Source organism: Poecilia mexicana, unplaced genomic scaffold (assembly GCF_051168715.1).
Source record: "Poecilia mexicana isolate PSO_F unplaced genomic scaffold, ASM5116871v1 scaffold_11, whole genome shotgun sequence".
NCBI lineage: Eukaryota > Metazoa > Chordata > Actinopteri > Cyprinodontiformes > Poeciliidae > Poecilia > Poecilia mexicana.
Genome location: NW_028263380.1, coordinates 25458657 through 25482707, shown reverse-complemented (window position 1 = coordinate 25482707; position 24051 = coordinate 25458657). Strand labels below are relative to the sequence as shown.

At 38.0% G+C, this 24051-nt stretch overlaps 1 protein-coding gene across 3 annotated transcripts in view; it reads right to left on the bottom strand.

Annotated features, from left to right (window-relative positions):
• Positions 1–762: 762 nt before the first annotated feature.
• The window catches only part of pvrl2l (PVR cell adhesion molecule related 2 like), a 318248-nt gene continuing 294959 nt past the window's right edge, over positions 763–24051 (bottom strand). Inside the window, exons 7-10 of one of the 3 annotated variants that reach the window (XM_014998419.2) lie at positions 15241–15370; positions 12830–12887; positions 9699–9794; positions 763–6217 (exon numbers count right to left, since the gene is read on the bottom strand). In XM_014998419.2, coding sequence (XP_014853905.1) covers positions 6053–6217; positions 9699–9794; positions 12830–12887; positions 15241–15370 — 449 coding nt within the window. In that variant the 3' untranslated portion in view covers positions 763–6052. The remainder of the gene's footprint in view (positions 6218–9698; positions 9795–12829; positions 12888–15240; positions 15371–24051) is intronic. The other 2 variants (XM_088010488.1, XM_014998496.2) reach the window with 2 other exon arrangements.

Below are 24051 nucleotides of genomic sequence, written 5' to 3'. Positions count from 1 at the left end.
AATTTAGAACTGCAGAATTGTGTCAGTTTGCTTAATTTTATTAAAGTGGATTAGGGGCATTGTAGAAAATAAAAAGGAGTACATTTCTAAGTTTGACGAGTTGAAAATTTGCTTTAAGAAACTCAAATTTCTTTTAGATCAATCTCAGAAATGCTGTATGAGAAAAACAAGGAAATGTCTGAGCTTCAAGTTAAAAATTTGCAAGAAAAGTGAAATGTTGAGATTAATCCCAGAAATTTTCTAGAACCCCCCACCCCCACTGAAATTTTGAGATTTATCTTAGAAACTCAGAAATTTATCTCAGAAATTTCAGTTTTTTTGTAGGAAATTTCTCATATCTGAGAAAACTTACAGTTTCAGGAGAACTGCTTGTCCGTCGTCATTGGTGGCCATCTTAATTAGCCTGAGCATTCACAGCAGGCTCTGCTACCAGGAGCCTGTTGCAGAGAGCAAGTGGGAATCAGCTGAGCACATCCATGATTGACAGCGCTAAGGCCCTCCTCCTGGCTCTGATTGGCTGTTTCCAGGTAGCACTGGGAGATGACAGATTATCTGTCTCATACCAGAAATCTGAAATAAATCAAACTAAAAGTGTAGAGCAAAAACAGAAACTTGAAAGATGCTTGGTCTGTTTTACTAATCTGAAGATTATAAGCAGTTATTCAGAATGAATAAAAATGAGCTTATGATTTCATGTAGGGGGATTTTTTTCCTCATAATTTCTAACATATTTATTTTTTTCCTGAAATAATGATCACAGTCTTTTTGATTTACATTTTATTTGACAAGACAGTGAATTGAAAAACATATACAGTATAATTCCCCAAAAGCATACAAAATGATAAGTGATACATAAGAAAATGAAACTAAATCAATAACATTCACAAAGATATGATTATATTTCCAGTGCATGAGAGTGGCTTTGTTTCAGCATTCCTATTTTCCTTTTCAAACACATCCTGTGTTTGTTACTCGTCTCATCAGCGCTTCTACTGTCAAAGAATAAAATGTGAGAATTGAAAGGCTAAAAATAACAAAAGAAGGCACGTCTGGCTCCGTGACGAAAAGCTGAAGTGACAAAGGATGAAGAGGAGAGACAGAAGGAGGAAAAAAATGTTGGAATAATTAGGCTTAATGAAGGAGAGGATTCAGACTGATCAACCTTATCGTTGACGTGCACAGCTTATGGTTGTGGCGTTTAACCCGTAATTGTGAAGGTGGGGAGACCGAACAAGCACCTTGGCCGAAATGCAAAGCAGCGACTGAAGGGACAAACTCTTCATCTGTTAAATGATCCGTCTGGAGCTACTGCAGGATCTCCTCATTATGAACGTGGAGCCCTGTCGGCCCATGCACAGACTCACACATTTGATTTCTTTTCAGATTTCGCAGTAAGTGTCGACCTTCATGACCATCAGGAATTGGCAAATCATACATTTCAAGGTACCTCTAAATGACACACTGCATTTAAATGTGAGGCGCTGGGTAAAGCCAAATGATTCTCCAATGAGACGGCAGAGCCAAAACTCATAACTGAACGCTTGCAGTGTCATTGGTCTCTGATGTAATGTGTCCTGATGATTGTCTTTTCCCCCTTTCCTCAATCTATCAAGAGCAGCCTGCTGGCAAACACATTAAACACATTAATCCACAGGAAACTAAACATTCATTCATTTAGTGAAATTAATTTACAGACAAAAAGAGGCAAAAGCGCCACGTTCCCTCTTTGAAGACAGCTTTTTGTTCTGCGGCAGGGCTATAAAATACATCACACATGATTGTCCAACACTGCAACAGAAAAGCAAATTAAAAAGCTGGGCTGCTAATGTGACACAAGCTTTTCTGCAAAATATGGAAATAGCTTTTTTCTCCCAAAATATCCATGCAGCATGCAGACATTCCCTTTAAAGAAAAATAACATCAGAGCCTACAATCAGAGGAACTTGAAAAGCTTTTACTCCATTAGCATTCTCCCTCCATAACTAAATATTTTCAGAAAAGAATCAAAACTTACAGTTAAAGAAAAGCAACTACTTTTCATATATTAGAAATTTTCCAATTTCACTTAAAAATAAATGTGTACATCTGCTACTTCCTCCTGAAAATAGACTAAATATTTGAGTGAGCACGCTGTAGCAAAGGAGACCCTGTGGTGAATGTTGTTTTCTTTCATTAGTTTTTCTACTGCTAGCGAACAGGCCGTGTTTTACTAGAAGAATCAGAGAAATTATGGAAGTTGCTAACTTTAGCTACGAGCTAATCAAGCTAGCAGCTAATCAAGCTAACAGCTACTTGAAACAGGACCAATCTGAAGCAAAATTATGTTTATAAAAATAACTTAACTTAAAACTTTTTAAAATTATGAAGAAATCCTACATTAGTAATGTTTTACAACTTTTACCTGATATTTGTTTATCTGCGCCATCTATTTAGCTATAGATACTATACTGTTTTGCCGTAGAACAGCCAGCTGGACCTGTCGATTTCCAAAGTCTGAGCTGGAATTCACAGAAGAAATTTGAGAGAAAACAACAATTACCTGTTTTCCTCTGTAAATCAAAAGCAAACTGTTCAGCCACAACCTTTTTGACTTGTGTAAATTGAGTTGCTGTTAGCTTAAGTTTCAGTTAGCTAGCTTCTCAAATGGGACTTTTCCCCTCAAAGTTAACCGACTGCACCGTTTACATCACAAACTAGATTTTTAAAGGATTTTTAAAAAAAAACGCTTCATCACTTTTTCATAACAGTTATGTGGTCTATTAAACTGTAAAATGTTTGTGTTGCTACAAATAGGATAAAGTAGATAAAATCTAATGTTTTTCTAGAGTCTGTAAAGAATTGTTTAAAAAATAAGCTGGAGTAGCGATTACACTGCAAAAACACAAAATCTTACCAAGTATGTTTTGTCTAGTTTCCAGTGCAAATATCTTTGTACACTTGAAACAAGACAAAAATGAATTTCAAGAAACTTTTCGGCAAGAAATAGGAGCTTGTTTTAAGTAAACAATTCCTTAATAATGAGGAATTAAAAATTAAAAATAATCTCAGTGGAACTAGTACTTTTTCATGAATTATTGACTTAAATTCCTGTATCATGCTGAAAAGTTAGTTTTGGTACTAAGATATTTGTACTAGAAACTAGACCAGAAATACTTGGTAAAATGTGTTTTTGCAGTGTAGCTTCCAAAGTGATAATTTCTTAATGATTCTTCACATTACCGTCACATTGGATGTTCAACAGCAGGAAAGATACTGACTAAACATAGATACTGTAAGTTTTATTCCCTTATTATCTCAGGAAATAAGTGTATTAGGTGCCTGTGGTTCATAAAAAGTAAGCGATCATCCATCTCATCATTCACTCAGCTTTTACACATACTGACCAGCTCTAGAAATCTGCAGTTTATCCACCAGCTCTGTGCTGGTTGTAGCCGAGACGGTCAGCTCCAACCTGCTTTCTGACAGCCGACATGATGAACTCAGGACAATTTGTGAGGCTCAAGGAAGATGAAGCATGGTAAGGAAAAAACAAAGAAACAAACTGCATTTCTGTGTGTGTTGCACTCTGTGGCTGAGAGAAATTCAGTGACTACTGTATTTTTGGATTTGTGCTGAAGACAAACACAGGCAGCCTGGGGAGCTGTCACAACACAAAAGAACACACGCCTTAAATTAGATTTAAGCTTGTGGTGTGCATGATTATGACAGATGCATCGAGACACAGATTGTAAAAAAACAAAACAAAAAGAAAAGCAACGTTCTTTTCCGATATTCAGAAATGTTTTTACAAATGATGAAGATTTCTTTTGGGCAAACAGCCTCGGGAAAGTGTTTCTACAAGCCACTGATCATGCCATGCAGAGCAACATGAACAAGGAATAAAATCCACACCATTTATTTTTTTATACTCAAAACATCTTCGTATTAAGTGACGACTTTAATGGACTTGTGAAAAGCAAAATAGTAATATACACTTTGTTTTTTTAGTCTGTTGTTTGACGTTTAGCTGACTTCCATCCCCTGTACAGAGGCACTAATAACACCTACACCTGTTTATTTTATGTATACACATGTCACCAACAATATATTATAAATCAATATTATCAATGCTATTTACAATTTTTATCATTTGGTACCGTTTGACATCTGTGTTGACCAATTTCAGTTTCAGCCAGAGGACATACAGCAGGATGAGGGGAGGTTGGATTTTTTTCCCTTATTAGCTAAAAAGCAAAATGTTCTGCATATATCAGAATAGTTTATCATTTCAAATGGTTGAAATGGTTTTAATGGCAGTTTTTCTCCAATATATGCTCAGATTTGAAACATTATGACAGTGTATTTATATACTTTAAATAATTAAAAACAGTGTGATTTCTGAAAGGAGGAATGTGTCTGTGTGACAGTTGGTGAATCTTTATGAACCCCAACGTTGTGCATTGCTATGAGCTGATTTACGCAGCTGCAGCGCCACCAGATTTTGCAATTAACACAACCAATACGGATCACGGCATCTTAATTATGGGATGTTGCCAGGTTACAGAGCTTCGAATTATGACTCGTCTCCTTTGTTCACGTTAACGAAGGCTTTGCTGCTCAGACAACAACGGCGCCAGAAAATTCACTTTTCCACATATACTAGAGACTTGTTTAAAGGTTGAATAGTTTTATTAAAAAAAGAAAAAGTGAAAATGCTCTGTACCAACAACCTGAAAACATGGTTTTCAGTCAGAGGTACATAAGTGCACCCTCCCATTGCTATTTCACTCAAAATGGAGCCACTTTGAGAGCTTTCTGCAGCTTAATTAGAGTCCAACTGTGATAAATTCAGTTGACTGAAGATGATTTATACATTTATCTACTTAAGATCTCAGACTTAACGGTTCATATTTAAACAAAAATTCAAAGATTTGTCTGTAAACATTGTGGTTATTTTTGTGCAGCAGAAACTGGGACACTGCTTTGCATCGGGGTGAGACAACCACCAAACACAAGGATTGTTTTGGAGTCTCGGGTGATAATTCAGCTTCCAAAATGGCAGCAGGCAGCCTTCAGAAGCAGATTTCAGATTGTCTGAAAAGATCCAAACATCCTGAAAGACTCGAGTTTCAAACAAAACCCGAGGCTTCGATTGATGCCAAAGTTGCTTTTCCAAAGTATTAAACCAGGAGTGTTATGTTTACATTTTTAAAACACTCCAAAATGTCTGAAAACATGTTTTCACTTTGCTATGAAGGGTGTTTGTTGATTTTCTGTTAGAAAAATGTAAAAAAACAACAAAAAGGGTGTGAATCCGTTCTGGTAGAACCGTTTCTTCACTGGTGTGTTTCTCAGACAGGAATATGGGAGTTTGTTACTTTCTGAACAGATTGGAGGAATTTTTTAAGGTGTTTTTTTTTTTTTTTTTGTCAGACGAGTGTTACAATCTTGTTTTGAAAGAAAAATTTGCTTAAATTATGTCCCATGGCTGTAAACAGAGAAGCTGAGACTCAGCAGCCTCCCTCTCACACTTTAACAACAATTTGATGATGTTAAACGTCATGGCACAAAACGTTGCATAAAACATCTCATATTAAATCCCAGGAATAGGCAGTTTTCTGACTGTTTTTGGTGGAAATGTGGATTTTAAAGAGTAACCAATCAGAGCTCCGGTTCATCTATACAGCGGCTCTGCATGCGGTGTTAAAGCCCGCCTCATCTTATGCAGTAACACATATGATTTCAAAGGCTTCCTGGCTTGAGAAGACAGAAACTTTAACTGAATTTCACAAGTGTTTAAAGAAAGAAAACTGAAAAAGGAAAATACAGGCTTGATACTTTTGTTAGCCATCCCGAGTTACAAGCTGTGGCTTCGATGTAAACACAAAAAGGAAATGTGAACGCAAGAAATAAAACCGAAAACCATCCGTGAGCAGATTACTTTAAAAGTTTAGAGGTTAAGTTTACAATGAAAAGCAGAAACAGGTGTCATGGCCTCTCCCTTCGTTTTCCTTTCTAATTTAGGTGACCTGAAACTTTCCCGTGTGCCTCTGTTGTGGTTTCGTTGCTACGGCTACACATACATGGGGGTCGATACGAAGCTCTCGCCACGAGGAATGTTGCCGGACGAGGGCCCGTGATTGGATGAGTCGTTGCCGTGGTGACCATCAGAGCCGTCCTTGTTCAGGACCGGAGGGGCTCCGCCGTTCAGCGCGTCGGTGGCTTCCTCATCCAGCATCTGAAAAAAGGTCAACAAGGTCATGTTTACAGCATTTTATCAGGAAAACTCAAGTCAGAAACTGTTCAGATATTTATATTCATTTATGTTTTCTTCTTTAAATTTAATAACTTATAAACAGTAATGCTTTGGTGGTTAGTGTTGGCAATAAACACCTACTGCAAGGGCCCCTTAAATAAAAAAAAAAAATAATAAAATAAATAAATAAAATAAAATAAAATAAAATAGTTTTTTCAGCTTCGCCAAAAATTCCTGCCAAAGAAATCAGGAGTCATTTTTTAAATAATGTCCATTTTGATATTTTTCTGGACAGAAGCAGGGCCGATGTGAGATGCATCTGGGGGAACTGTAAAAAATAATAATAATAATAAAAAAATCATTAATTTTATTTTATTTACCTATTAGTTTGGATTTAACTTTAAAATGAATAAAAACATAATTTTTTAAATATTTTATTTAGGCGACTCTTCATCACTGTCAAGACATTTTGCCACATGAGTATTTTTGAAATCTTTTTCAAAAATAAGTTTGCATTTTTTTTGTAGTCCTAATAATAACTTTACATGCAATATTTTGATAAAATTCACTCAGTGGTCTGACCTTTGTAGAAAATGGATCTGCAAACTGATATTCATTTGAAGAAAATGTTGCAAACTTCAAAAACACGTCGCATCCAGGTAAATTTAATAAATGGGAGCGCACAATTAAAATAAAACTTTAAGAAAAAATACAAATAAAAGACAGATTTGTCAGTGTAAATATACTTAAATGTTTTCTTTTACATCAACTGTTCTTGCAAATTTATGTCAGTTGACAAAATCATTTTAAGGGCTGGAAAAGGAGCCCAAACCGAACTTTAAACACCCTGAACTGAAATAATTCAATGAAAGTTTTCTTGTGGCAACCAAATAACTGAAATAAACTTTTGTAGTTTATTATCATAAAGATAAATACAGACATCATCTCAAGTTTAAATCCCAAGGTTTTGCATTTCAGTTCTTTACAATAATCTAGTTCCCAGATTCTTTGAAAGTTTCTAAAAGCACAAAAAGAGAAAACCACATATATACGTAAACCCTGGAACCGACAGAGAAAGTATTTTCTTTGTATTCAAAACAAGAGAAGCCACATTTCTCTAGCATCATAAGTTATAAAAACGTTCCAGTGAACAAGTGGAATATATTTCAAAGTCTGGGAGAATAAGGCTTTCTTGAAGAAAGACACCTTTCTTAAAAAAGGAAGAAAAAAACTGATTTGTTGGAGATTATTAGAGTATAGAAAAGAAAGATCAAAGAAAAACGCTGCACTCTGGACAAGATGGATTCTCAAGAGGTTTGTGAGATCACAAGGTAATCATTTGTACTTGGCTCCAGGCTACGAGAAGCTAAAGAGAAAATAAGCAATGGTTTCTCTAAAACAGGTTAACTCAGATGTTCCTGCAATGTCATCAGATAAGACAGAAAAGAAGAGTTCTTTTGCACTGAGAAAATCTCTCATTTAGACAATATTCATCACTCAGTTGGTCTGTGCAGCTCTACATGGAGACTCGGCTGCTTTTTAAACAATCTGAGAATTCACTCTGGATCATAAGAGCCAATCAGGAAGAAAACTATAGTTTGGCTCCAGACAGAACAGAGGAGCAAGAATAATAACAGAAATCTGGAGATTTCTCAGTTGCTCGTATAAACAGTTCAGTTTAAAGCCAACTAATAAAGCGCTGATGGACAAAATGACCGATAAAAACCATTTACTGCAGGAATCTATCACAGGGTTCTGCTTCATTGTTTCCTTTTTTCTGGACTTCAATCTAAAAAGCAATCCCTAAAACTAAGACGAGGTCAGCAAAGTTTAAAAGAGTGCCAATTGGGGTCTTAGCAAAAGTTATGTGCTTTAAAACAAAATGCGTTTGTGTTGATGGGGCCTTTAATCCCTGCAGAGGAGATAGAACCGGCTGGAAAACTGACCATCTCAGCAGCACAATCACATCTTTACGGCTCTGCACTTAAAAGCTTTAAAAGGTGCTGCATGACAATTTCCAAAGCGATAGCATAAAAAATTTAACACAGCTTTTTCAATTATCCTGTGCTTGCATTATTTTACTTATGCACATTAAAAAAAATCAAAAACTATTATCCGAGCAGGAGTTTTAGAGAGATGATGTCCTTTAAATGCTTAGTGTTGTAAAGTCAGGCCAAAGCTGAAACATCAGAACTGGTCAGTGTAGAAAGCGTCATGCCAAAAGCAAAACAAAATCAGTTTAAACCTAAAAACACATTTGCAGCTTTCTCACAAGGCAGAAAGAGGATAATTAGTAAAGAACTGGAAGGAAAGTATCATTAAGAAATTCACCGAACCACACAGGACAGAGACAGGAAGCTCTGGATTTCAAAAAACCTGTCAAGAAAACGAGGGACAAAGTCTCCTGTGAGCCAATAAGACCTGCTGGGGTTATTACTAGATTCCTGCCCAGGATAGAGAGCAAGGAAAACTCTGCATGCTGGAACCACATCTGTTGGTCAGATCCAACTGAACTAGAACTGTCTGGCCAAAGAAAAGCATCTGGTGTTTGAGGAGGAGCAGTGAAGCATGAAGCTCTGAAGAACTGCAGAAAGTCCTGCCTTTAACTACAACAGATCCTGGAGGTTTTCTGCTAGAAGTGGAATTCATTTGTGTCAGGGTGGAAAGTAAAAATAATGCAAACATCCAAAACAGACACTGGAGAAGTTGAGATGAAGCTCATTTACTTTAACAGTACTTCAGTAATACTACTTCTTCCAGAGCTAAATAGGAACAACCAATCAGAGCCAGGAGGCGGGTCTTAGTGCTACCAATCACCGCTGCCACGCAGTGGGTGCTCTCTCTCCCACTGCGCCAAGGGAGAGAGAGAAGGGTCACCCCCTTCTCTCTCTCCCTTTTTTTCTCAGCTACACTGCAGCTAGCAAAGCTTGCGGTGAATGCTAATGCTAGTTAGCATGGTTTATAAATGGTTTTTCTGTAATGGTAAGTTGTTCCTCCACCATTAGCATATTGAGCAGCAAGCACCTGAGGTTGATTGACAGCGCTAAGTCCCTTCTCCTTGCTCTGATTGGTTGCTTTTGTTCTCATATTACTCTGAGGACATAGAGACAGTTTTAATAAAAAACATAACCAGTTATTTTTTGTTTTATAAAAGTCACATACTGCTGCTTTAAGCGACCAAACTGAACTACTGCAGTCAGAGTTGATGCCAGAACTCTCACACTAAAGGACTCAAAGCTCCGGTATACAGTTACAAACTTCTCCTTAGTACTCCACACAACTTCACTTCAAAAAAATCTGAACTGTTCCTTTAAGAAGTAGTGAGTGACTGGAACAAAGCGGACAGCTCCTACTGGTCCATATGCATGCAGTTCTCTGTCACTGTTCGTCTGCCAGCCTTAAAAGCATTGGTTTGGATCTGTGTGCACGTTGTGTTTGTGCATAAACAGTGTGTGTTAGTTACTGTGACAGGCTCTCCCCCTGTGGGCTCGTAGTAAACCTCTCCTGGGCTCAGAGGCACAGTCTCTGTGGCTGTGGGCGGCTCTGACGGCTTGTTCAGCTGCATGCACACAAATCAGCGCAGAAAGAGAGCAAAAAACACAAAACAGCACAGAAACAAGCAGTCAAGTGGAGAAGACAGGAGAGGGCCTTTGAAACAATTCAACAGAATCTGTTCAGAAGATAACACAGCTGTCTTCAGGAACGCTCCGAGTCGGACTACACACCCTTTGAAAAGAGAAGCACAACCCTTCACTTGCACCAACACTGAATCGTATCCTTCAGCTTTGGTGCATTCAACAGCCTCTCATTTACATACAAAGAGCAGACACTTTGCTTCGACTCCCTTTGAAAATTATAATTTTTAAAAAGGAAAATAGCTTTGGCTTGAACTTTGAGACACTTGTTTTTCCACTGCAATTAAGCAATTAGTGTGGCACTTTGACTACATTTCCTCAGATGCATTTTGACCTAAATTACTTCAGCTCTCTTGCTCTTGCTCTCTTTTTTACCCAACCAGGCTCGTAAATTGCTCACTTCAAACAAAACTGGAGAACTTCTGTGCCCTCCACAGATTAAAGCTGTGACAGATGTTACGGTTTATTTAGGCCTTTTTAGGTGTTTCTTTAAATGAAAAAAGCCAGTCGCTTGTTCCAAGTCTTTTATTTTGCAATTTAAACTGTATCCAAGCACAATGACATGAAGTTGAGTGGAAGGAAAAAGTGTGATAGAGAAAAGGTGTACAGGAAACAGGGTTAAGTTTAGTTTAAATAGGATTGGTAAGAGGCTGCACAGTGGCACAGTTGGCAGAGCTGTTGCCTTGCAGCAAGAAGGTTCTGGGTTCGATTCCCGGCCCCGGTCTTTCTGCATGGAGTTTGCATGTTCTCCCTGTGCATGCGTGGGTTTTCCTCCCACAGTCCAAAAACATGACTGTCTCCAAATTGCCCCTAGGTGTGAGTGTGTGTGCATGGTTGTGTTGCCCTGTGACAGACTGGCGACCTGTCCAGGTGACCCCGCCTCAGAACGTTAGCTGGAGAGGCACCAGCACCTCCCGACCCCACTGAGGGACAAGGGTGTAAAGAAGATGGATGGATGAAGGATTGGTAAGCAAAGCACAGCCAAAGTGAACACTTGGAGAACCACCACACAGGAGCTACAAAGTTACTTTACTCGTTTTTCACCATTTTCTTGTACTTAGTTTCCCAACAAACAACCCTGACGTAAAACTCATTGTATGTGTCTCCATTTTAGTTTTTCCTTTCACTCAACTTTCCTTTGAAATCTAATAGAAGGTTCAATTTTTGAATTGAATTTACTTTTCAACTACATCCTGATCTATCGAGTCATAAAAGGATGTTAGTATGAACAGGCTGATGCACCAAATGGTTACATCTTCTAAAAGGTGAACATTAATCAGATCTGCTGAGATATTTTTCACAAAGATCTTCTGCTGACAGTGAGATGTAATGGATGACTATTTCCATTTTTTTTATTGCTTTGATTGGTTGGAAGGCGATAGTTTCATGGTCTGGATGTCTAATCTGGACCAGAGTGGAGAACCCTGATGTCAAGTCACTCAGAGGAAAATCTTCCCTTCCAGCCGCCAGCAGCCACAGACGCAGCTGAGAGCAAACAGTTGGCTGAGCTGCTCCAGCACCAAACTATAATTTATCCTTTAACAAGATAACAGCTGTAAGCTTGAGAAGTTATTCTTTCAAATTTGCATCTGCGGCCTGAAACTTCAATTAGCCGACACTCACACTGGACAAAACTCGCTCATTATGCAAAAAAAAAAAAGAAAGAAAAAAGAGGAGACTGGATATAATTGTATGTATTTTTAAATACAAAATAATTGTGCTTTTCATTTTAGTAATTTCAAAAAGCATGACATCAGTCAAGAAAGTTATAGATGCCACTGACCTAAATCTGTAATAATATTAGAAATACATTAAAAATGCCTAAAAGTTTCTTTGTTAGATAAAGAAATAAACATTTTATTGTTTAATCTGCAGCAGCATAGCAATCTTTTAGAGTAAACTTGATCTTTTGTAGTAACAAATGCATTTAGAGCTAAAAAATACTTTTAACATCAAGATGTGAAAAACTCGACTTTCTGCTTGATGCAACATCAATACAGTGCAGGATTGATGTGGAGATTATTATTCAATTAACCAAAAAATAACTGAATAGCAAAAGCTGCTCAATGAGAAATTTAATTTACTGAATTTGAACCAGGTGAAGGCGAAACTGGAGGAGATTAATTACAGACAAAGTTTCATTTTTTTATATCTTAAATGCAAAATCCATATTTTTTGAACAGTTTTGGTATAATTACTGCTCTGACTGTGTCGTTCATTCAGCAACTGGTCGTTTTTCAGTCTGTATGCTCCAGTTAACGATTAATCGTTAATAATCTTGATTCATTGCGATTAACCTGACTGATCGTTTCAGCTCTACTTTGACATCAACTCACCAAGTCTGCGATAAACTGAGAGGGTCTTCAATCAGAGTCATTCATAGTAAACACATGTGGGTATGTTGTACAACAATTTGAGAACTTTATCAACAAAAGTGAAGGAGTTCTAAATGCTGCAGCACAGAGCATTATTTAAAAAGCGTTCAGATTGAGCCAGAAGACTCGTCGCCGCTCACCGCCCTGAAAACCAGAAGCTTTAGGAGTCACAGCCTGGTGATGTACCACAGGTGCTGCTTCACAGAAAAACCTTTAAACGTCTAAAAAAGACCCTTTCGCTGCTGAACCACATGAACCGTCCTTTTAGCCAGGGCATTAAAAGCCATTAGGCACCTTTTTCCATGTCTAATCAACATAAAATTACTGGGTTTTTAGTCACATTACATAAGCGCACCAAAATGCGAAGGAATGATAGGGAAAATAACGAAGTGCTCTAATGGTGCTCTTTACAAACCAAGATAATTATTTGGGCACATGGAAGCCAACCGAGATCTCCAATCAATAGCCATTAGTCCCATTATGACTGCCCAAATGGACTGTGTGTATCTGTGTGTGTGTGTGAGAGACGATAATATAACTGTGGTGACAATAAGGATTGATTTGAAGCCACGCCGATCACTCACCATCTCCGTTGAGCTGCCTGCCTTCACCGGAGGAGGAGGCTTGTGCTTCGGAGGACCCCTGATTGGTCAAGAGGGGAAAAGCAATGTGGTTATTGATCTTCGCTTCGTTAAGACATCAGATTTTCCTTTGTGTTTTAAAAGATGGACAACTTTGGCCGCTGAGAGGCTGAAGGACAGAAATGAAATATTGACCGCTGAAGACGTCCCTTTGTGTCGCAGCTCAGTCAATGTTGTTTTTGCAGAAAATCCAGCAATCAGTTGGAGAAAGAAATACATTTTAGTGAGCTTAAAGATTTTTTTTCTACTGGATGACTGAATCAATTCAAACACAGGTGGAGAAATCCTTTATGGGCGTGAAAGAAACCGTTCGGACTGAGCAGAACTGCTTCGCTTTCATCGTTGAAACGGTTAAATTGAGGAGCTAAATGAATGTTATTGATATTAAATATTTTCTTTCTAAACTCTCAAGACTATAATTAACATTTTGGTTATAGATTTCCTCTATGGTTCCAGTACATTTAATGGTATTTCCCTCTGGTAAGGAAAGTGGAAGAAAAAGTTCTACTGGGTTCAACAAAAACCTTAAAATGCAGATTAAAAAATGCACCAAAGCAGCACCAGCCTGCTTAAAGTCACAGCCCAGCAGATGTGGATGTAAAATTAGTTTTTTTTCCCCCCAATACCGTGAAATAAGGAGCAAACCAAAATCAAGACAGAACCAAGAACAGATCCTGTTCTTCTCAACTCGGGTCCAACTGTTAGAAGATCTAAAACTTCTGTCAGATAATCTCCATTATCTCTCCAGTTACTCTGAACGTCTGAGCTCCTCTCTGCTGGCCGTAATTATGTTTGAACTCTTAAATATGGGCACTTTAGTCCAACAGCCATTAATATATTAAATCCCTCGGAGTGATTGATGTGATGCTCAATCTGCCTTATAGTTGGTCTATATAAAGCACCGTCTGCTGGTTTATTTCATTAGTTTCCATTAGTAAGGCATGCTAATGGTTATTTATACATCATCACTGACAAACATTGAAGCAAGAACAATATAGATGAGTTATTAGTGGTGCTGAGGTGGAGTGGAGGATGGGCTTGGCTTCAATTAGGCCTGCTAATCAACTTCTACTGAAGGCTCCGATAAATAAAACAGAATCAGTGCAACATCAGTTTCCTGCTCTACACTTACTACAAAACAAAAGTAGTGAATGGAGACAACATTATTATTATTATTATTTATGGCCCAAAATAATGGAAATAATCAAGCAACAAAATCAATAGAACTTGATGATTCATATAAGGGAGATTATTATCCTGTCAAAGTTTAGCACATTGAAAAACTTCAGTTTTTATTTATTCTCTATTATAATTAAACAAAACTTTTGGTGTGTCAGTGTGTAAATTCAGAATCAAACAATCTAAAGAGGATGCTTATGCTAAAATTAATAACAATCTGTCTAAAATAACCAGAAAGAGGACCAATTTTTACTTTTGAGAAAATAAAACTATTATATTATATCAAGGTACAATGAGTGCCATTTCATGACAAATATGATTAATTTACTTTATTATTATTATCTTAACACATGAAGGTGTATCTACATGAGTGACTGCTTATGATTTAAGAAATTTACTTCTCAAACTTATTTTTATTGAAACTTTTGTTGATGAAACATCTTAATTTTAAACTGTAAATGAACAAAATAAAAAAATAAATAATTGTCCCTTTTTATACAACTTATTTTCTGCTCACTATAAGAAAAACAAACCATTTCACCAACATCACTGATTTATTTTCCATCAGTTTCATAAGGCCTGTTAGATTCATCCATATGTTTGTTACATTCAACACAAACTTTTTAAAACGGTTCTAAAATCAGAATAAAATTACATTTTACAGAATAACAGCAGAGTCTTTTCTTTTCAAACCAACAAGGTTTGAGATATTAGCCAAAGATTTCTTCTGTTTGTTCTGATTTACGGTGTGAGCAGCGTCTGTTTCACAGGCTGACTGATGGCCTGGATGCTGCACCTTTTCCTTTGGATGCATCAAATTTTAATCACCGCATAATGAATGCTGGAGCTCCCATTTGCTGGCTCGTTTATAAAACACCCTGATGATCTACACGGAGCTTTAGTTTGGAAAATTTCATCTGAAACGCGGAGCAAAAGCCCAGAAGGTTTAATAAATCTCCGTCCTCAGCTGCAGCCCAGAGGAGGATAAATGGGAACCTTGAACCGGGTTGGTGCCGTAAACTTCAGGTCCGGATTTGTAACCGAGTCACCACTGCTGGATCCTTTAATGACGTGTGATAAGTTTTAATGAGCTGCGGCCCCAGAAGGAGGGATTAGTTTGCTCAGGAGGTTAAACAAACGTTTAAGTTAATGCAGAATTAGTGAGGAAGACTCACTCCGTGTCCTGCTGGTACTTCCTTACGAGGAAGACGATGCCGATGATGATCCCGATGAAGATGATGGTGCCGAAGACGCCTCCGACCAGAGCGCCCGTCTGCTGCTCCTGGACAGGTTCTCGTTTCTCTTCTTATACCGGTGAAAAGTGGGTAGGGAGGGAGAGAAAGAGGAAACAAAGTGTTATTACAGGTTCATTTAAATTTCATGAGGCCGATCTCGGCATTTTAATGCTGCTCACTGGCGGTATTTGTGTTTTATGCGTTCTCCTGCTGAGAAGAAGGAATAATCTGCAGCCGTGTGATTCAGGAGTGCTTCATAAAACCGAAGCAGAGCAAAACATGTAAAACAAACAAACAGGGTGACAACGCAGCGCAGCCATAAAACATAAAGAATTCATAAAGGCAGCTCTGAACTTCCTGCCGTAAAAATGCCATAAAGCTCCGACTCGATCCAGTCAGAACAAGTCATTTCTCTTTAATTAAGGATTTGTTTATGGTTTCCAGAGGGATGTGAGGAATCTGAACTGACTGTAAAAGCTGCTCAGATTGAGCTCTTATTTGAAAAGGCAGGAAAAAAACGCAGTCGGCAGCAGCTGCACGCAGCGTTCCCTCGGCACAATCACCGACTATCCCTGGGAATTTGGCAGGAACAACAAAGAGGGAGGCTGAAAGGTTTTCACAAGTTATTTAGTCCTTTGTTTTGATTTTTTCCCATTTACCCAGTGTAACTGAAGCGTGCCCACACCACTGTCTCTGGTACAGAGATGATAAAAGGACAACCTGCGGTGTCTGAACCCTGACTTCACTCATGTTCCAGTATTTACAGATATTCACCATTCCACCACATCACAATTCCAGGAATGTTGTTGGGATTTCATGTGACAGAACACAAATAAAATTATAGAACATCAATAATTTCTAGCACTACTCTTTGCTGCAGGTGCAGCTCAAAGTCTCAACCTTTGACTAGTCCTCTTTGAAAACAGTTCAAAGTCAACCAGACTGGACAGAAAGTGACTCTGAAGAGCAACTGTTGAGTCTCTCGACTGGATTTAGGGCTGAACTTTGACTGGGCCGTTTAAACACATTAATCGCTGTAACCTCAAACTGGTTTCCTTCCAGGATTATCCCAAGTTAACTTCATTCATCTTATGACCAGATTCCTTGAAGGAAAGCATCCCCACAGCATGATGCTGCCACTATCACCTTGCAGAAGCATGACTCAGGGTAATAGTTTGGTGTGTATTCTCAGTCATCCAACATTTAGTCATCATAAATGCTTAAAAGGAAGGTAAACAGACTTCTTTCTGTGTTTCCTGGAGATGTTTCTGAATATTCAGAAATGATGAATTCATGCTCCCATATTTGTGGGAACATTTTAGGAACTGCAGTTGAGACATGAATGCAAAACCAGTACATGAAGTAGGCTTGACAAGGCCTTGAATAACAGTATTGTTTTGGAAGAACTCAGTAGAGTCCAAACTCTGTATCTCAATAGGATGAGAATTTGAGCCAGGACTTCTTGCCCAACATCAGTGTCTGACCTCACAAATACTCCTCAAGAAGAATGGTCACATGTGACTGTAAAACACGTTACTAAGAGAAATCCCGTCTCTTTGGTCTTTCAGGAGTGCATCAAAGTCAGGCTGAATGTCTGAGACAAAGTGAGAGAGGATCTACACCTAAATTTTGTAAAAATACTTTCTACCTCTAACTGACAAGCCTGACTTTAGCTGGCAAGGCTTCCAATGTCTGCACCCTTCCAGCACCAGTCAACTTTTTTATTGTCTGCGTTTCATCTTGTAGTACCGACTCAAACAAACAGCTTTACCACCGACTTCAGCAAATAAATACTTGGAAATCCATGTTTTGCTAAAACCTTTGCATTTGCCTCCTGTCTAGATTTTTGTACAATAAGTGATCGTTTTTGGCGGCTAAAGTTGTGACCTCCTTGTGACACATTTGGCTCCCGTGTCATTATGTGAACAAAGCAACTTCAAAATAAGATCAGTGCAGCTTCAGCCGAGACATGAGGTTAAATTAGAAAATATATTTACGTGGGATGGACAGACTCAACCAAAGATGATTTATTATTGAATTAATTTGTTTTCTTCCTAAACAGCAGGGGGCAGCCTGTTCATATGCAGGTACATTAGATGGACAGGAAAAAGCAGCAGCTTTTCTTTCACAGCTGGACGCAGAAACAGACAGAAAACACCCAGACGGCTTCAATCCGTTCCTCCCTACATAAGAGTTTCTTCAAAGCTCAACTGATGTGTCAAAGATCACAATTTATATCTTTTTTTTTGTATACAGTTAACAGCAAACCAGCTTTTCAACAAAGACTGGGTTACCCTGCTGCTAGGGAAATTCCCAACAGGTGACACAGGAGTCAGGATTTAATACAGGAACAGAGATCTTATTGAATTCAGAATTGAGGTGAGAGGAGGCTGCCTCCCATGAGGAGAGGACTGCTGCAGAGAAGATTGATGGAGGAAGCAGGGAGTTTGTTGGAGGGCAAATGCAAAACGTGTTAATAATCTATCAGAGAAGCCCATCGCATCTCTCTGAACAGAAAAAGCGCTTCAGGAATCCTCATCAAACACGACCGGCGCTCTCTCTGCAGGGAAACCAGAGGTGCACCAAGCAGTAATAACTTTGTTCTTGTGCACCTGCTCAGACGAACAGCTTGAATCCAGAAAAAAAAACACGTTTCACTGTCGAAATGTCATTTAAAAAAGTTTTTGCATCCAAGTGGTAGAAAAGTTTGCTGATATGGAAAATATGCAAGTTGTTTTCTGACCAATATTCTAATTACAGGGCCGATATTTAGCCATGTCCTTTACGGCAGCGCAGTTCCACCACGCAGCCCAGAAATGAAAGAATGAAAAGGGCAGGAAATGCCAGGCGGTGTTTGTGGACACAGAGAGAATTTGATTTCCATAACTATGGAAATGTGTGAAATATATTATCAAACTCAGGGTGTTATCAGTCTCCATGCAAAGATTATAGGAGCACAGGGTCAGAGTATGACGAGCAGAGAAAACCAGAAGGTTTTTTTACCGTTTATCTGCTTTTGGTTGAATTTAAGCAACTAAAAAGGTCAGAAGAATCGCAGAAAACTGCAACACTTGCTATATTTTCAGCTGCTGTGATTCTCTTTCAGTTTTAAGTGTCAAACAAACCAAACTAATAGAAATACCTGTTTCCCTCCTCTCCTGTGGGGGCGCTGCACCAAGAACCACTGAACGAAACAACATGAAAACCTCTGAAGAAACTAAAATGGAGCAGCGTCAGATTTTAGCAGTTGTAGGATTTCTCTTTTGTCTTTGGTAAAAAAAAACCCAAAAAATAAACCATTTCTTGAGCTAGCCCTAATGTAGCATGTTTGTTTTGGCTGTATTTACCCAGAATGCCCTGCACTATCGTCCGCTTCCTGCTTTTTGAGGTCTCTGGTCCGCTTGGAGTTTAGATATGCATTCGAACTGTACCAGAGTTCACTTCAACAATAGATCATGTTATTTTGTATTGTAGGAATTACCAGATTCAGAGAAACAAATTAATTGGGAACCTTAGAAATATGAAAATGAAATCTAACATTGATGATTAACTAAAAAAGGATTTTACACAGAGCCAGGTTGACTTGTGTAGCTTTTGAAAACTGCATTTTGTTTCAATCAGATTATCTTTGTCTGATATTAAGATTGGTTTTATGATCTTAAATTTCTTGTCAATAAACAAACAAACAAATAACTGATGCCTGGCTTTTACCACCCAGCCATGCTAACCTGTTTCCAGTTTGAGCAAAGCAAACTGGAGAGTGAAAACTTGGTGTGGGCTGAGGGCTGAGGGTTTTCTGGCATGGTAATTGGCAGACTAACGCCTCCACCACCACTACGCCCACCTCGGAAACATTTGTATCCACATCAACAATGCATGCAACAGCATGTTCAGCTTGGACACCATCTTGCAGTGAAAATAGACTTTCAGGACCAATATTAGGGAGAATAAAGTCAGATCTTGTCCAAGAATTACATTTTAACCACAATAGAGCATCATATATTGAAGAACAACATTAATATTTGACAGAAAACATATCCTCATCCTCACAGGACAGTAGCTTAGACTAAGGATGGAAATTATTGATTAATGAGTTAATCTAAAGTTGGCTGATTTTATCAATCGATTGTGGATTAACTGATACGTGAACATTTTCTTAAAAAAATAGTTTTTTCTTGTATGAGTTTTTTATGCCGTCTCTGAATTTTTTTTTAACTTGTGTCAGGTGCATATTGATAATTTCTCACATTAAGAAATGTGTATTTATAAAGTATAATCCAACAGCAATCTATTAAATTGCTGAAAAGAAAAGTAAAAAATAAGATAATAAGCAACTAACAATCATAAACAGAGCTGTTACCGTCTCTAGTTGCTCTTGAATGTTTTCTCTGTTTTCCCCTCCCGTTTCTGTGTCTTCGTAGCTCGGCTGAATGTTTGCTTTCAGAGTGAAACTTAAGGAGCTGGTCGAGTGTTTATATTTCAGAACAGAACCGAATAAAGTGCATATAAAATCCTGAACGCCGGTCTCTGTTTGAACAGGTTATCTTACCAGTTCCGGTATTGCTCCGCCATCTTTATTTCTCTAACTGGCTCCTCGTCGCCCTCTGCTGGATGGCGGCCAAATTACAACACTAAACTAATTTTAATCTAATAACATATTAATCGATAATTAGAAGTTGATTAATTGTTTGCAGCTCTAGCTCAGACTTTAATGAGCGACACAAAAGAGGCAGAAATTCGACTTTTTATGACATCTATGTGGAGCCAACAAATCCGCTGTTAGTTGGATTAGATCCCAGGTTTTCTCCAACTTTCTGGTCAGTTCTAAAATTGAATCAGCATATTAAGTACTGGTGTCCTTTTGTTTTCTGTATTGACAACTGAACGAATGGGGACTTATTGACGTGTAGAAGGAAGCTACAGTGGCTTTTCCCTCCAGATAACATCCTGTTTGTTTCTCGCTCCACCGCCTGGGTCAGCCTGAATCCGCACACATTACGCTACTATCAAAGTGACACTCAAATGATCTGAATTTCTGACTGCATCACATGCAATTTAAATGGATTTGAAATAACAGCCCCCTGTGTTAAGTGCTCCATCGCTCTCACATACAGTGTGGGGGCTGTATTAGCAATCAGAGAAACACACTGTGCCCAAGGCCTCCACTTAAACTGCCTCTTTCTGCTTTCTGCTGAATTATAAAAACACAGATTTCTGCTCCACAGAAAAACAAGTACTCTCCACAAAAAAGGCTGAAAATGATGTTCAGGAGTTTGTTTTCATTGATTCCACACAGCAGCTATTACTATTAAATAAAGATGTATCGCATAATAAAAGAATGGATATGTCAGTTCTATCGACAACTACGTTATAAAAGTCATTTAGCGAATAATTGGACTGGTTCATGTGGCTTGGATCTGTTGGCTCCTGAGAGTTCAAAATATAATTTGATTATTGAAAAACTTTAAAATCAAATTGAAGGGAAAAAACTTGGTTGGGTAGAAAGTCTATGTACTTAATACTCCTGATGTTCAGGAGGAGGGACTGGTGCAAAGTCAGCTGAGTTGACTATTTTGATAACTTTTGACTAATATGCATTATATTCTGAATTTTGCATACTGTACATTTAGGATCAGTTTGGATTGTGTCTCATTTAATATATCTCCATAATTGAACCCCTTTTCTCCAAATTGGCCTTAATATGACATTCATTGTTCATTGTCAAAGTATAAATAAAGTCAATTTTAATGATTTGAACAGATTTAGCAAGCCAAATAAATTTCTCTTTTCAATCCTAAATTCTGTCTTTCTTACACATTTTTAAACAACACAAGTGTGGAGTTTGACAATTACAACTAAATAGCCCTGCATTTAGCCACACTCCAATAAAATGCTCTAAGAATTCAAAGAAAAGCCATTTTTTCTGTACACTAGCAGTTATTATGCTTAAATATACAATAAAACAGTCTGAAAACCTGATGAGATAGGATATTACAATCCAATTCTGCAAAAAAGATATTTATATCAGCTTTCCTACATGCGAGTAAATTAAAATAGAGGGAAAAAATGAACTGGTACACTTCTTTTCATTCCGCCTGCTGCTCCCCGTGAATGTGGTTTACAGTAAAACTATTTATAAATCGCAGCTTCAGTGTTGGAGGGAAGGTGGAAAAGAGGAGGGGAGAACGAGAGGATGTGAGTCGGTGGGAACAGAAATAAATGAAGGAGGGGAGGAGGGAAAAACATTTCAAATGAACTGAGAAATGGAGGAAAACAAGAGCATGTGGGTGATGCAAGGAGAGATGGAGAGAGAGCGAGAGAGGGATGATGCGGAGGGGTGTTAGCTGCCTGTGGAAAAGAGGAGATTTTAAAGGTCTAAACACTCCCGAGGGAGGCCATGAGTGACACTGCAACAACAACTGCTTCTGTCTTCCACTTTTCCCTCCATCATCTGCTCTCTCTCATTTCTATATTCTAATAAAACATCCCCCCTTTTTTATTCTTTAAATTTAGTCCTTCATCAAACTCTGTATACAACTCCAATTACTGCGTGTAGCAGCATGAAAGCCGCCACCACGGGAACTTTGTTCTTCTCAAAACTGCCTCCCCCACATCACAACCCAGCAGCGGCTCTGGCAGCAACATTAGCTCCCACCATCAGCGAGCACACACTCACACACTCACACACTCACGCAAACACACACTCACGCAAACACACAAATATGGCCTGCAGTGTGAGCTTGCCGTCGCTAAAACGACCACTGGAGTTAGGAGTGTGCAGAAATGACTGCAATCAGCGAGCGATAATGATGAATCAAAGGGCACCTTTATTCCTTTCAGCAAGGCACTTTAGAAAAGAGGCATGAGAGCAGGTGCGTGGGAGAGGGAAAGGTGAGTGGAGAAAAAAACACAAAGACCAACAGCTTTGGAGGGACCGCAAGTTATTTTTTTTTATAAACCTGGCAACTCTATGCACATCTTTCTTGTTTTTACTCAATTTAGCATAATAACTGCTTCAGTTTTACACCAATTTATCATGTGTGATGGGTGGAAATTATACAAATTATGAGGTAAAATGGAGATGAATAAAATGCATATATTATAAATGAAAAGCTGACTCGGTTATTCTGGTTTATTATACAGGTTTCCTTTGTGTGTTTGGAACCTGTATGTGCTAATAAAGTGCTAAAAGTTGTAATGGTTTTGGATATTTTTAGTAAATACTTTGGTTTTTAATGGTTTATTTATGTTAAATTGAATAATTTCAAACTTCAAATCAATGGTGGACCACTTTATCTAGAATAAAGAGACAGCAGCACACATCTACAGCCAAGTCAGGCTCACTTTCAGGACCAGATTAAAAAGCTACATCAATTTCCACATGAGGGTAAAACATGTGAAGTGGTTTTTCACCCACATGTGGATAAATGAAACACTGACCACCAGATTTCACGTGTATGATTTTGGTGATGGCACTCGTCAAAACGTAACGCTTGTTAAATTGCTGACTGAATGATGTTTACTTTATAACTTTGTAATGTGATTTTATCACATGAAGCTCTTTGAACTGCCTTGCTGCTACACAAAGAAACTTGACTGACCAGGTCAGGTGTCACTGGAGTTTGTTTGCAGGCAGCTGCGCAGGTATTGGAAGGGAAATTATTATTATTATTATTATTAATTTGTTGTTCCTTTCAACCATCTGTGTGATACTTCAAAATTTGCATAAAGGGATGTTATTATGGGGCATCCAAATGATCTGTAGGCTTCGTCCTGGTAACAGAAACGCTGACCAGATGTGTAGCTGTTCTGTCTGCATTTGTTTTGTGGATTTGAAGCAGGATTGTGACTGTGTCATTTGCTTGGGTTTCTGTGGGAATATGAGTGTCAGATCCTGTTGATGGTTTTCTACTTCTTGGAACAGAAGAGTAATAATAAAGTTAATGTAAGTGTATTGCTACATGTAGAGAATGGTGCTTGGTTTGCTTCACTGCAAAAACACAGAATCTTACCAATTATTTTGTGTCTTCTTTCTACTGCAAATTATCTCCATACACTGAAACAAGACAAAACTAACTTAGATTGAAAAAAAATCAGCTAGATATAGAAACTTGTTTTAAGTTAATTTCTTAATATTGATGAAAAGTAATGTCTCCACTGGGAGATTATTTCACTTAGAACAATTTTTCCTGTGGTTTAAATGAAAAAAAAATCAGCCAGCCTTTTTTAAATCAACAGAAAGGAAAATTGACTTAAAACAAGTTGAAAATTAACTTTATTTAAAAAAGTATCATATCAACTCAAACATAAATGTCAGCATTTGATGTGCTGCACCAGATTATAGCAAAAGATCATTTGCATCTGCAGTCCCTTGACAAGTGACACAAATGAATATACAATACAAGAAAAAGACAGAAAATCAATCAATCAATCAATCAATCAATCAATCAATCAATCAATCAATCAATCAATCAATCAATCAAATTTTATTTGTACAGTACATTTCAGCAACAAGGCCTTTCAATGTGCTTTACATCATAAAAACACAAAAACAAACTATATGTTGCTAAAAAGTTATTTGCAAGTTAGTTTTGTATAATTTCAATGTTTCAAGATATTTTCAATAGAAACGAGACAAAAAACACTTTGGATGTCCTCCTGTTTTCATGACCTGTTTTCATGTCCTCCTGTTTTCATGACCTGTTTTCATGTCCTCCTGTTTTCATGACCTGTTTTCATGTCCTCCTGTTT